Raw genomic sequence first — 14,074 nt, 5'->3', positions numbered from 1 at the left:
ACACTTGCAAGCCTACAGATGAGCAGTTTCATTTTGACATCTGCATTACCCTCTCAAACCTCTTTGTTATGAAATTGACAAATGTCTAAAGGAAAGTACAAGTTTCAAGGAAACATACATCGTAACATAAAGTTGAATTTTTTTTTTAATTTAATAAAAGTGAAGGAAATACAGGCTATGAAAATGTTACAATTACTGCCTTTTCACGAGTTCCAGGAGTGTTGAGGTAATTTTCTCTAGGCTGCTGGAGTAAAGACCACTCTTCTCCATATATTGAAAATAAGCAGAAGGATGAAGGTCCAAATGGTCCTCATCACCATAAGAGGACGTGGGTTCCAGAGCCCTTTGAGGATAACTCGGAGCATCACTTAGATTGAAAACTTGTCTTGAAGGTATTTCGCTCTGGACGAAACCATCTGAAAAGGAATTTATAAATGATCAGAAAATGAAATGTATAATTTAAAAAGACAAATATGGACAATATAATACAAATAAGTTATGTCATATACATAAAATTAAATTTTAAAAAACAGTTTGCTTTACCTTCGTGATGGCTATGATTTGAGCTGGGGTATCTCGGCTCTGCTTGCATGGAACGGCTGTGTTCACTGTGCTGCTCCTCAGCCATATTGTGAGCAAGGTTCTCCCAAACACTTTCTCTGTGATCTTCATGATAATTTGGGCTTTCTACTTGTTGTCTGTAGTCACAATTTTCTCTGAGCATTCGCTCATACATATGTCTGGTAGGCAAACAGTCATCGGGATTTAAGCTGTTAAAGTTTTTGGAGACGAATGCTCTACTGGGGGTTTTCTGCAAGAAATATAGTTGTTTCTTCATTTGCTTTTATTTTTTATTTAAAAGATTGACAATTAATATAGGTGGCACATTGCAATAATTCACCTTGTGGGTTACACTTACCTCAATATTGTCTGATTTCTTGGCCATAAATTCTTTTAGAAGGTCACAAAGTTTACTTTTTAGGAATTCAGCTTCTTCTCTATTGGCAACTTCAATGTTTTTCTGGGAGATAATAGACAAACAATGAACAATAACAAAACAAAAACAACTTATATGCACAAGATTGATGATCTTACCAGCATATCATATACAACTTCTTTCTGTGAACCTCCTCTTTCTCCAGCTCTGTGATAACTTTCATAATGATGTGGGCTCTTAAAAACACATGTTTAACATCAGCTCATCACATTATGCAACACACCTTATATTTAACTCTGCCAGTTTTATCATTAATTACCTGTACGTGACCAGAATGTTGCGTTTCATTCATTCTAGGTCTCAGTGATGAGTGATCTGGTGAATGGTAGCTGTCATACTTTAGCTCTGAAGGTCCACACTCTTCATACCTTACACAAGAAATCAAATAAGTCCAAAACAGCAGCCAGCTTCATGGAGGGGACCACTTTGTTATCAACGGGAAGTCATTATCACTTACATTCTCCTTGTCTTTGCCACCTCTTCTATAGAGGCGTCAGAGAAGCGACTCTTTCTTTTTCTTTTACCCTGTTCAATATCATCACTTCTGCCTTTCAGGAAGCGCTTGAATGGCTCTGGTATGTCCGCCATGAACCTTGGAACATCACCTTTTCTCTCAAGATTTGATAGTCCCGGTCTGCTCAGCCCAGGTTTGGCTGCTTCGGTATATGGTTTTCCAATATTGTGGTCTTCCATTAACTGAGCATTTACCAAAAAGTCACGTGACTGGTCACTCTCCACCCCTCTAGAAAAGCTTCTTCTTCTGCTCTCTGGTTCCCTTGATCCCCGCCTTCTGTCCCAAGACCACTGACGGCTGTCATCATTTGGGTATAATTGCTTATAGACTGAAGACCGACCATGCTCAATTCCTTTTTCCTCAGTGCGTACAATATCCAGGGGATCCGTTTCTGGGTAACCCCTCCTGTAAGTTGCTTCTTCTACACAAGATCCATCTCGACTGTACGACTGTGACCGTCCAAGGCGCACTTCTAACCTTGAATAACAATTGGAAATGTTAGGCTTTAACTCGACAGCTCTCTGTTCAGCTCGTCCATATTGCTCTTTGTAATTGGTACGGTAATGAGGATCTCCATGAGCCTGTTTGCATCCATCTCTTTCCCTGTGATCTGTTTTTATAGTGATCTGTACATTTTCTTCAAAGCGGCCCCAGCTGCTCGTGTCCCTACAGTCTTGTTCCAAGCCGTAAGAATCTTCTTGATGGAACGAAGATTCATTTGGTTGTTTTGAGACACTGCCCCCTCTTGGAACACAATCAATCTTAAAATCCATGAGACTTGGAAGGTGTAATGTCGCACCTTGTCGTGCCAGTGAACCTTTTTTGTATCTGTTTTCCATTTGCCACCGTTGATCTGGGAGAAAAGATTAAAAAGAAAAACAAACTCTCACAACCTTACCCTTAACTACCCCTAGTTACCCTCTCCTAATTACCCTCATGCTAGCCATTCACAGAACATTTATCTCCAGAGATCCAAAAAGAATGTAGTAAAAAAACAAGCTGTTGGTAGTCAATTCCCTTTGATGATAAATGTTTGACTTGAGTTACAATATCAAGATGATGCCCATGTAGATTAAACTTTTACCTCCTGGTGAGGGAAATGTGGTGTTTCTGGACCTCTTGGCCATCTGCTGAAATAGAGAAGGACAAATATCTATTACTTCATGTATTTTTGCAGAGACAAAAAAGCCACTAATTAATTCATAATAATCAATATGCTAAATGTTTGCCATACAACTGGATGTCCTCGGCCGTCTTGTCTCTCAATCATCTCTGCTTTGGCCTTGCAAATGTTGCCTCCCAAGGATTCTCTTTTATTCCAAGTCACCAAGTCTGGTCGTTTTGTTTCCTGTATACGGAAATTAGAATACTGACTATGACTTTTATGTTAAAAAAAACCCCAAATCTTTAGCTTCCATATGTTCAATCCTTCTTACCATATATTTTTGCCTGTGTTTACGTCCAATTAGGTGGCGGACCATTTCTGTCAGATGTGCAGTCTGATTACACAGATTGCATGTGTATCTGGGATCACCGTGTGAATCATTGTTGGACAATTCTCTCAAGTAATCCAAGCCTAAAATGCAAAATAGAAAAAGAATGAAAGAAACACAGAGAATGCAAGACACCTGTTTAGTATTAAGTATTAAAAAGGATGCTATTCACCAATGATGGGCTCATCAAGTTTCATGTAATCCAGATAATGTAGAATGTCTTCAAATATGGGTGTGTTTTGCCGTCGCACAGCACGACCTAAGAAATGTACAAACTCCAGTTAACAAAAGAAAACATGGTGATATATAATAAAAGGATTTTAATGACACTTGATCAAATACAACTTCTGCCTTCCCAACCTTTATTATGATCAGGGTCTTTCTTCTTTGGTCACCAAGTTGACCTCTGATTACATCTGCAAATTAGCCCAACTCCTCTAAAACAAGAGTTCTTCTATATATCCAAGCATTTGCAGTTTTCCAGAAGACAAGGGATGCACAATATGCTGCACAGATATTGATCAGTGAAAATGCTCTTAATTATGATCCAACACAACAGTGTTTGAGATTGGGCAGCATTGTTTTGTGTGCAGGAGGGAGGGATAGTTTTTTCAGTTTTGTGCGACCAACGTGAATAACAAAAATGTTATTCGCTCAAAAGATGTGGCTAAAAAGCCAATGATCAGAGATCCAGATTCCAGAACATGGCAAATTAAGTTCTCCATTAGTGGAATGGTCCTTCTCGACACAGGCTGACAAATCACTGACCGAAAGTACAAGAAAAGAAAAGAAAGTGTCCGTCACTCTGTTCTCTGTGGTTCACCCATTCTAATTTACCATAAGTTCTGGTCCGGAGCGTTACATCCCCATGTTATGTGCAACACATAAACACTTGCTGGCAGTGGCAACACCATTGCAGTGTTTTCCAGTGCAAAGTCGTTAGGAGGCAGCGGGACTCTGTCCATCAGGGCTTGATTCTTGACATCAGGGTTGACTGTAGGAGATGATGGAGTGGGGCTCTGACCAATAACATTGGCCATTCTCTGTTAGCCAAAACAGAGTCCTGTTCAGTAACCTTTTTCCTTCATGCGTCTCAGTTGAGTGACAGTGGAGGTGGTAGCTGGCAGTAGAACTCCAGGTGTGCCAGTGGTTGGCTGTCCGGTACGCTGCCCCGTAAACAATAACCTGTCATTGGAAATAGTAGCCCAACATACGGTGTGTACGGCACCTTTTCCGTACACATGTTGAGCGGAATTCCTCATTTTGAGTAGACACATCAGTCCCAGGCAGGCAAAAGTATTTGCTGTTGATTTGCAACTGCTTTATCCCTCTTGGGGTCATGGGGAGGGTACACACACCTGGATGAGTTGTCAGTTGATTGAAGGACCCTGTATGAGCATTTGTGGGTTTGGTACCTTGCACAATAGTACCTGGGCAATGCTCTGAAGGTGTTCTGGCTCCTTCCCCTACTACCAGAACACCTTCCATGTTTGGTCTGTGGTGAGGCTCGAACCAAAAGCCCTCCACTTCTTAGCCTAATTCCCAACACACTGAGATACCACCGCCCCAGCCCCTGCAACAGGACCATCCTCTTAAAAACAATGGGCAGGAAAACAGTGACTCAGGAGACACATCAACTTCCAAAATCACAGAGGATTAGTTTTATGTCTCCTGCACAGTCAGTGCTTGAATCCTGGAGGGGAGTGGGGTTGGCACAGGGTTTCTCTGTATCGGGGGCAGGAGTGGTATGCCTTGCTTCCCATCCAGACACTGTCCATCATGCCTCAGTCCATCTCAGGCATTAAATTGATTATGGAAGTGTAACCGACCACACCATGCGTAGATAACCATAGGACTTACTAAACCATCCCAAAAGTTAAAAAAAAAAAAGAAAAATCCATCTGAAAGTTCCAGGCCAGTATTTTCAGTAATCCTGCTGCTGATGCATCATTTACATCAGGTGTTGATGTTTGGCAGCGTTGACTATTTTAGATTCAACTCAACTGCTCGTTGTGCAGTAAGTCCAGAGTTCAGGAGGGCACGGGAAAGCCTGTATTTTGAGCTATATCTACCAGCTTGTCAAAATATTTTTCTCTAAAAATAGACTGATATACCTGCCACAGAAGACGGCAAGTATAATCAGGGCAAGAGAAGATTACATTGACAAGGTGACATTTACTTACCCACAGCAATAAGGGCATCCTCCTTCTGCCGGAAATGAAAGGAGAGTAATACAAATTAAGTCAAACAGGTGCGTACACTGGTAAGATCAGTGCTACAGATAAAGAAAAGGATTTTTTTTTCTATTAACAAAAACATTTTAATTAAGTTATAGCTTATAGTGCAGTAAAATAGATGCCACTCAGATGGATTCCTTTTTTATCCCCAGAACAATCTGAGTACTTCACACAAAGAGCCAGACTTTTTTTCTGAATGGCTCATTTGTGATGCTGTCATATGTCGAGCAGCCATTTACATGCACTTTAACTTAAAGGGCTTCAGCTATGACTGAGCTATGCATAACCAATGTCAAGTTAATATAAAAGGATCCAGGGTGGGGGCTTTCCAAAGGGAGTGAACAACAGTCCCCTTCACAGATGTCTGCCATGGCAATATGGGTGCCATTTTGTTGTGATGGAAAAATGTCAGACCGTGACAACTGCATTATTCTTAGGTATCCATTTAATGGTTTTATACTGCCAAGCAGTGCAAAAACCAATATTATGATGGACTGAACAGTTCCCAAAAAGGAGCACCTTTGTAACTTATGGGAGTTACAAAAGATCAGTTGCACATGTCCCAACAATGTGAAAGAAAAAGTACATGGAATACGACTCCACAAACATGTCAGTGCCACCAGTAAAGAATGACACAGCAGTCAGTAGTCTGAATACATAACACATATTTCCGTATGGTGTCTTACCGACAAGGTAAAACGCTCAAATATTGTGACATCTCTCTGTTTTCCGTAGTCACAGAACATTTGCCATAGAACAGGGTAAGAAGAAGAAGTGTCATCAAGCATCAGATGTCCCAGGCCAGTTGAGATCAGGATTAAATCCATCATTCCACTCCTCATAACAGATGATTGCCACAGAGAAACCAACCTTTCCGTTAATGTCATGTTGTGATGCTGATGCGCATACTCATGCTCATCCATGTCTTCTAAGCCCATCTACAGACATTGATCACACCCTTACATTCTCGTATCTCGATCCCAAATCTTCATTTATGAAAACATCCCTGCAGGCCTTTAAAAGGTCTTGGATGTGATTCAATGCCTTCCTCCGGAGGAGAGTTTTCTTTCATAACATCCATTGTATTTTGAGATCCAGAGCTCCAGCAAGACAAGTTTGAGCCAGATGTAGATTTTCAAGAGGGAAATGAAATGAACACGGTTACCTGTGGTTTAATGTATAGGAACATGTTGACAAAGACGTGTTAAAAGGATCAAATTGGGAAAGGGAAATTTTAAAACGCAATGGTTGCTATAAAATGAAGACTATGAAATTGGACTGCCAAACAATCCATTTCCTTCCCAGCCACAGTGCAAATATGACGGACCTAATCAAGTTCAGCCCAATGTTGATACGTTGACATATTTTCCCGGGTGTCAACTTACTGCAAGATCAACGCTTTAAAGAGGCCTTCCATGTTCCTTTAACATCAACTGTAGAATCCCCAAACAGCAAGGCAACACTTCCTCGACTGCACATTAAAGAACTTGACACTGTGCAACATTTTAGCACATTTGGAAAAGAAAATAAGCTGGAAGATCCCAGCTGAGATGCAAGAAGAAGCTCCTTTTCATTCCTGATGTGGTACTTACCATATCAGCGGTTGGTTTGATTCAAGAAGATCAAGATGCAGTAGTTTAAACAGCGGGAAGGAGATAATCAAGGTCGAACAGGCAAGGAGGGAAGACAAAATATAGCTGGATATTCTTTAACAATATCAAGCTAATGCCACCATTAAGAGCTTGGCGATGTGAAAGATGTGCTCCCACATCTTTCGCTGAGTGTTTAAAGCTGGGGGTCCAGATTCCCATTTCCATATTGTAAATGTGTTGTGTTCATTACCTTTAAATGGCTAGGCGATGTCAGATGAATCTTATACAAGGTTTCCCCTCTCATAGACTTTTCACACACCTGTGTTTAAAGAAACTATACATCAGCGTGTTGACAAGCTGCATAAAACCCTGTTACGATGATTAATTTATAGTAACTTACAACGGTACAACTTAAGTGTGCCATTATAGTTAACGTCTCGCAATAACACATTAACTACGTACAAGTGACTACAACTTAAATTGTATATATATTCGTTTCTGAAGAAAAGCGTTTAAATGACAGGACGTCTGTCTTTATTTATTATGTATTGATATATATATATATATATTTTTAAATCTACCTCTCGGGTGTCGAATTCATTAGCTACAACTGAGTTAAATGTAGCCAACGTACCTTGCATTCAATAAACTGGGCGTCATCTTCATCATAGGGAGTCACAAATTCGTCCATTTTTGGCTAATATGTGACTTTATTTCAAGTCGCGTCGTTCAGCCAAACGCTAAATGCTAGAAGCAGCTCTGAAACGACCTCCAGCTTCAAGTTTTTGTTTGGTTATTTATAGGCACTGGCTTGCAGTTTTGCCGTATTATTTCGTTAACAAACAAACGACAACGCACGGTCTAAACTTAAAATAAGATATATTCCTTGCAAATCTGCCAGTTAATGGCGTCCAAATTTGTCAACTTCCGGAAGAAACCCTTGGATACCGGAAATGACGCCGAAATTAGTGGCCTTTCCCATAATATGCAAAAAACGTATGTCAATAATGAATTACAAGTTTCACACGTGGCTGCAAACGTTACTTTTATTTTACTAATAATAATTTGCCTCATATATACAAAAAGCCACGATGATAAATAATTTTTCTGTAGATGTAATGACAGCCACAGGTAAACTAAACAATGGAACAGACACTTTCCACTACCAAGTATGATAATGTCACTCATCAAACATTTAAGAGAGGCATCAAGATGTTTCAGTAGCAGGAGGGTCTGATCACAGGAGAATAAACTTCAGTTTGAAGGGTTGTAAATTCCCTCTGGAAGGTTGTTGAGACGCGACCGCAGCTCCTTCCGGACCTGAGTCACTTTTGCCAGTTTACGTTTGTATTCCTGAAAATGTGAAGACAACATACATCAATAAGTCACCAAAATAAGTCTGAATAAACTACTTCATGAGACAGAAGCATTTTTGACAGCAATCAATATGGAACTGTACAAAATATACATAATTCAGAATCTAAAAGTTAAAGCAAAAGACCTAGAACCCACATTAACCCGTTATCTGATGCATATGACAACAAATTTCCAGGTTTCAACTCACGCAGCCATTCCTCATGGTTTATGTCACTACATCAAGGAACCAGACTCCCACCGACATTTAGATTTAACTTTTCATAACCAGTGGGACAATGTACCAGTTGCACATTATTTAGAATAAATCTAGCAAAATAAACAGCAGCAAAATAACATTAATAAATTGACTTTGTTGATTTACATACGCCCATGTTTACAAAGATAATTGCTTCATCTTCATGTGTGCTTATTCAATGTTTGTAAAAACCGAAGCTGCAAGGAATTACAATGGCACAGTGATGTTTTTTTTCACCTTTAACCTGGCACACAACTGAAAATGTCTCTCCAGCTCGATTAGAATCAGATAAGGTTTTGTCTTTTCTCAGGGAGAACAAACCTTAGTTTTTAATCAGTAGTACAAGGAGCTGCAAGTTTACAGCTAATGGAAAAAAACTCACAAGATCTTTTTGGTTTGTTTGTTTTATTGTCACTTTTTATTAAAGGCTTGAGTAAATTCTGGGTGAAGAAACAAGTATGAAATTCTTTGTCTTCCTGTTGTCCTGTGGATAAAAGCTGGAAAGTTACTGCCATCGTACAAATATGCCATATTTAAAAAAATTTATTCTGTAGGAGAGTTTTAAAAATTTGAGTTTTAGTCAACACTTACTGTATGGGAACTGAGTTAGGTCAAAATCCAAACAAATTTCAGCGAGTAAAAGATGTTTGATCAGGTCTAATACTCAAACCTATAATAATTAGTGGGATGTGACAGATAAGGAGCAGGAGAGCACCATAACCCAGTCCGAGATGGCTGTGGTCCAGCCGGGTTTTCTGCTCTGCCAGCTTTCGGTAAGGCAGCAGGCCGTCGTCTACCTGGTAGGTCAGAAAACCCGGTTGGATTACCGCCCTCGAGGCCTGGGTTTAGACACACCTGGACTAGAGACAACACCCACAAAAAAGAGGTATAGTAGCTACGGTATGCACAGAAAAGTAAGAAAAGATTAAAATGAGAAAGGAGAGTGATTACGCACTTCAAGTTTCTGTTCGTTCTGGGCCAGGCCGTCCTTCTGACTCTGTAGGAAGACCGTTAATGTACGCGTGAGCTGCCTCCTGTCGTCTATCTCTGCTGCCAAGCGGCCGCTGTAATCTGCTAACAGCATGCAGGCCTCCTCCACCAGCCGGGAGAGCCGCTCTCCTGATTCTTTATCTGCAGCACAGGAGGCAAAAAGCAGACCAGAATATGTCACCTGAAATTTGCTATTTGACCACTGTTGAATCTGCTTCCTCAGTGATTGAGACAACGTTTTCCTTATCTTGCAGCTCTACCTGTGATCTTGTGAAGCAGTGACGTATCCTGCACCTCAGCAGGGAGGGAGGAGATGCGCTGACGTAGCGCCGAGTCACTGGAGGCTGCGTTTTCCAGCTCCTGCAGCGCTCGGATTAACTCTGCTGTCTGAGACGGAGAGCAAACACCATAAAGGGAAGGTTTTTTTAAAGGCAGGAGAGTATATATTATGCTGTCAAGGGGACATCATGATCACTTTTGTCAAGCGAGAATATAAAAAGAAATGAAGAGAAATTAGCATATTATTCTATTCTTTGTGCTTGCTGTTGGCAGAACCTGCGGGGGCTCAGCCGGCGAGCTCTGCGATGCAAAGTCCTCATCTGTCTGGATCTCTTCATAAGACCTCTTTTTAGCCTTCTTTTCTCCATCTAGAATTCATTAAAAAAAAGAGGTATACGCTTTACATTTCTAGTGTTTTTCTAGCTACATTGACTTTGTGACAGAGAAATTGTGCAGATGTAATTTGTTAAACGTATACTTTATGGATCATGTTAGTCAGGCGTAAAGCATCTCATTATTTGTTGCACCAACTCACAGAGTACTTGTGAGAGCTGATCCAGGAGGTTGTTCTCATATACAGCCCTCTCTTGCCAGATAGACAAAACCCGACCCAGCTGTTTCTTACAGCCCTCCTCGCCGTCTCTAAACAGGAAGAGAGACACTGTAAAAGCCACTGTGATGTCTAGTCCATTTTGAGGCCGAACAACAGCCACTGTTGCCATTTATCCCAAATCCCCGATTGCCACCGCTAAGGGAAAACTGACCTGTACACGTGTTTGAAAGCGTTGACAATAACCGGAGCAAAGTCCTGGGTGAATTCTGGCCCTTTTTTCTTGCTATTTTGGATCACATCATTGGCCAAGTAAAGGAAGGTCAGCTTGCGTGACACCTGAGCTGTCAGTGTTTAAATAGACATTTAAACATGTTACTGTGGAGTACTTTGATGTGGTTTGCAAAAACAAACGCAGGATTTAAAGAACAAGCATAACATTGAAATGATATTCTTGGTTATCAATAAATCTATTCCCAATACATCAAATAATCACATGGAGACTTTCTTTACCATCTATGTGCCAAATGCAGGAAATCAACTATATTTTTTTTTATATACCGATATATATTTTGCAGCTCAGTTCCATGATGGAGGTATAGCGTAAATGTTGGCTCAAGTATCGAGGGGCAAAGGAGAGCTCTAGCTCCAGTGTGATTAACAATGCACACGCTTTTCACAACTCAGACAAGATCTGAAAATAGATCTTCCACTTGCCATATAACTCTGATCCCTAAGGAAACTTATGCTAGTGATTGCAACAGCTACCACAAACCCATTAATATATAATTATATATTAACAGCTTATTCATGTCTAATAACCGAGTTCAGTCGCTACAGCGTGTTAACATTACCAACAGGTTAGGATTTGTATCTGAATGAAGACAGAATTACCCTGCTAATGAAATGGCCAAGCTTTTCTAATATTGTTCTGAGGAAGGGCAACTGTCATGATTATGTCAGAATACTGACTTTATCTTTAAAAATGAATTCCTGATTCAGGAGAGTATTATATGCCTATTTTTAAGGCAATGTTCAAAAGCTTACAGCCCAGAACAACAATAGCGAGGCCACACGGTATGAATACACTGATATTAGGACAAATCGATGTTTAGCTGTAATTATACTGGACACTACAGTGTATCAGGGTAAACCCAATGCTATGACAATCTTTTATTCCGCCATCAAGATGATATGAAGCTAATTTCAACCCGGACTCTAAAACAATTTATGGCGCTCAGTTTGGCAACATCAGCTAATGTTTGGCTTGTTTTCTCCTGAATGCTGTTTTTGTTTCTAGGCCTGTATAAACACGACTGAAGTAATGAAAGTGAGCTATTGTTTAGCCAGAGGCTAGTACTGCTGTTTCATTAGCATTTGCACAGACGGTTTTATAATTAGCTGACAGCATCGTCAACAATTTAATGCCAACCAAATGAACATGCAGGCTAATATAAGCTCTAAGGTAGCCAATATTGATGAGGCACAACCTTTTATGCATTAAAAAAGTTGGCTAGATGTGTAATCCTGCTACCAACCTTACATGAACATCATCATAATGATAATAATATCGTAGTTTTGCACTTTATAGAGACGCTTTAGCCGGAGGTAGCAGCCTCATGTAGCCGACAGCTAATGTTGCGCGGAACTTGTTTTATGGTTGTTACAATCGTCTCTTCGACCCTGACGACCGTGCCTGTCTTACCTTTTTTGAGTTCGTTGAACCAAACATTGACAATGGTCTTCGAGTGTTTTCTGTGATGAATGAGCCACAGTGACAGCGTCTGCACACTTTGCTGAGAGTTGCTAAGCTCGGAGAGTTTCTTCTCCAGAGCTGCCTCGGAGAAAGCTGACATCTTGACGAGACTGCGGGGAGAAGGAGAGACGGCCACCGCGCTTCTCCCAGATGTGTTCTCTGTCACAAATTAGCGTATCTCTGCAGGGTTTTGAGTCCAGGAGAATCAGAAACCATGCGGCAACCTCTGTGGGCGAGTGTTTTGCTATCTGGACGCAGCACTAGTGTTTACATATGGCTGGCTTTGAATTTAGCTACGAACATTTCGTGAATACCATTTTCGCACGGGAGCTATGATGCGTTCATGGCAGACGTAATTTAAAGCTTCAAAATGAATACTCCAGGGACCCGTAAAACTCTTAACTGGTTTTATAAAACTAACCGGTTTTATAATCGGTCAACTCCACTGTACACAACCGCTTAAAAGTCTCTTAACAAAAAAGGAGAGAAGTTAATTTTTAATTTTAATTTACTTGCTTTAATGACACATGGGTGACCAGAAAGGCTTACGCATAACAAAATAAGTTAATACGCAAATACATACATTTTGGTCGATAGAATATTTTAGTTGGGATTTTTATTTGTCTCTGTATTCCCCATTTCTTTACTTATGTCTGCCTTTCAATGCAGAGGTACTCGTTAATATCGTCACTACGCTAATCAGGGCCGCTGTTGAACTCAATCTAAAGCAGGATCGGCGGGCTGTCGGGCAACCAGGGCAACCAGACAAAAGCAATCTACTCCCGGTAAATTGACCTTCTTTTCAGCCATGTGGTCAAGTAAAACATCCAACATTCTTTCCAGTCGAAAGAAAATATGGTCTTTTGATACGTGGTGCTTAAATCCATTTGTTAATCGTGAGCAAATGCTCGTAAAAATACAGTCAGAATCCTAAATAAAAGTGAAGATATCAACGAGTACCTCTGCATTGACAGGCAGTAATAATCAAGACAAGATCGCACCGTACGAACCCATCCTGCAGTCCATCAAATTATACCGGTACAGGAGCGGAGAAATACAGAAATAAATGAATACAGTATATGATAAAATAATAAAAAGTGTTTAAAATGAATACAAGGTAAAACACATTAATGTGCACATACATAAATAGCCTCAATAAAAATTTATATTGATTAAAATATATGTATTAATGTATGTGTCTATTTATTTAGTTATGCTAAAGGCATCTTTGGTGACCAATAGGAGTGTGGTTTATAACCTCACCTTTATGTAACAGATAGATTTTTAAGTAAGATGTTTAAGCATACGTGTTGTTGTTAGGTCATGCCTAGAAATAAATACGATATTGGACTCAAAATATCACAAAACAAACAAACGGCGAATAAATGATAAATACTGTAAGTTGTAAATTACCAGGATTAGTAACAATAACAGAGTTTACTTGGCAAAAAAGGGTTTGATTTTGTGGCATTTCCAATCTTATCTGCCTTTGTAAAATTCAGGATTCACAATGAATATGTAAAAATACTAAATATAATAATAAAATGTATGACTATACGTGTAAAATTCAGCAACTGTCACCAAAACAATGATTTACATCAACACCAGAAACCCAACGATCACCAAGTAACCACTAGATGGTGCCGTAACTCCTCATATTGAACATTCTGATGAATAAAGATAATGTGCCAGCACCATTACCTCGACTATCCACTGGCCCCAGACGATTATACCCAAACCCTAACCCAAAACGTCAGTGCAGAAAACTGAATACATTTAATAAATTAGTAATTATCATTTTAGAGTCTTGTTTCTTGTGGTTGGAGGGTCACAAGCAATAGGAAACTCACTTCAGTGATCTGGTGAGAGCTTATCAGTGAAGAAATGTGTTTTTGAGATTGAATCCTCCCTGGGAGTGGGTAAATAAGTGAGTTTGGGCCAACTCAGGGTGAATGCATACATTTCACCTGGTGAAAGTATCCCCAGAGCTTTACTGAGAATTCAAACAAGATCTTCAGACCAAGTAGCAAGTGATTCCATAGATTAGAAGAGAC

At 40.0% G+C, this 14,074-nt stretch overlaps 2 protein-coding genes across 9 annotated transcripts; both read right to left on the bottom strand.

Moving 5' to 3' along the window:
* Positions 1-119: 119 nt before the first annotated feature.
* Positions 120-7,761, bottom strand: si:ch211-13c6.2 (uncharacterized protein LOC100000125 homolog). 5 transcript variants are annotated; one of them, XM_057021584.1, is made up of 13 exons: positions 7,468-7,761; positions 7,084-7,152; positions 5,188-5,212; positions 3,177-3,263; positions 2,948-3,087; positions 2,746-2,859; positions 2,596-2,638; positions 1,455-2,364; positions 1,257-1,365; positions 1,096-1,173; positions 920-1,021; positions 544-811; positions 120-416 (listed from the first exon to the last, which is right to left on the bottom strand). In XM_057021584.1, exons 1-13 carry the CDS (start codon positions 7,522-7,524, stop codon positions 193-195), a joined length of 2,226 nt encoding a protein of 741 aa, XP_056877564.1. In that variant the 5' UTR covers positions 7,525-7,761; the 3' UTR covers positions 120-192. The 5 variants fall into 5 exon arrangements, with proteins under 5 accessions (XP_056877564.1, XP_056877563.1, XP_056877566.1 ...); XM_057021583.1 differs by having other exon boundaries at positions 2,596-2,641; positions 7,468-7,760; XM_057021586.1 differs by lacking the exon at positions 5,188-5,212 and having other exon boundaries at positions 2,596-2,641; positions 7,468-7,727.
* A 104-nt stretch (positions 7,762-7,865) lies between these two features.
* LOC130518740 (regulation of nuclear pre-mRNA domain-containing protein 1A-like) lies at positions 7,866-12,357 on the bottom strand. 4 transcript variants are annotated; one of them, XM_057021599.1, is made up of 7 exons: positions 11,970-12,356; positions 10,479-10,608; positions 10,250-10,356; positions 9,991-10,082; positions 9,696-9,822; positions 9,401-9,576; positions 7,866-8,186 (listed from the first exon to the last, which is right to left on the bottom strand). In XM_057021599.1, the coding sequence occupies exons 1-7, from the start codon at positions 12,118-12,120 to the stop codon at positions 8,088-8,090; spliced, it is 882 nt and encodes a 293-aa protein (XP_056877579.1). In that variant the 5' UTR covers positions 12,121-12,356; the 3' UTR covers positions 7,866-8,087. The 4 variants fall into 4 exon arrangements, with proteins under 4 accessions (XP_056877579.1, XP_056877578.1, XP_056877580.1 ...); XM_057021598.1 differs by lacking the exon at positions 7,866-8,186 and adding an exon at positions 8,834-9,300 and having other exon boundaries at positions 11,970-12,357; XM_057021600.1 differs by lacking the exon at positions 7,866-8,186 and adding an exon at positions 8,834-8,929 and having other exon boundaries at positions 11,970-12,355.
* Positions 12,358-14,074: the final 1,717 nt, after the last annotated feature.

This window comes from Takifugu flavidus, chromosome 21, assembly GCF_003711565.1.
Source record: "Takifugu flavidus isolate HTHZ2018 chromosome 21, ASM371156v2, whole genome shotgun sequence".
Lineage (NCBI taxonomy): Eukaryota > Metazoa > Chordata > Actinopteri > Tetraodontiformes > Tetraodontidae > Takifugu > Takifugu flavidus.
This window is presented reverse-complemented; position numbering and strand designations above follow the sequence as displayed.

Coding starts and splice junctions, on each gene's coding strand:
- si:ch211-13c6.2 (XM_057021583.1), bottom strand. CDS start 7,524: ATGGACGAATTTGTGACTCCCTATGATGAAGATGACGCCCAGTTTATT. Junction 7,153..7,467: donor CCCAGTTTATTGAATGCAAG/GTACGTTGGCTA, acceptor CTTTAAACACAG/GTGTGTGAAAAGTCTATGAG. Junction 1,174..1,256: donor AACATTCTGGTCACGTACAG/GTAATTAATGAT, acceptor TGTGTTTTTAAG/AGCCCACATCATTATGAAAG.
- LOC130518740 (XM_057021598.1), bottom strand. CDS start 12,120: ATGTCAGCTTTCTCCGAGGCAGCTCTGGAGAAGAAACTCTCCGAGCTT. Junction 10,083..10,249: donor TCAGCTCTCACAAGTACTCT/GTGAGTTGGTGC, acceptor AATGAATTCTAG/ATGGAGAAAAGAAGGCTAAA. Junction 9,301..9,400: donor AGAACGAACAGAAACTTGAA/GTGCGTAATCAC, acceptor TCTCTAGTCCAG/GTGTGTCTAAACCCAGGCCT.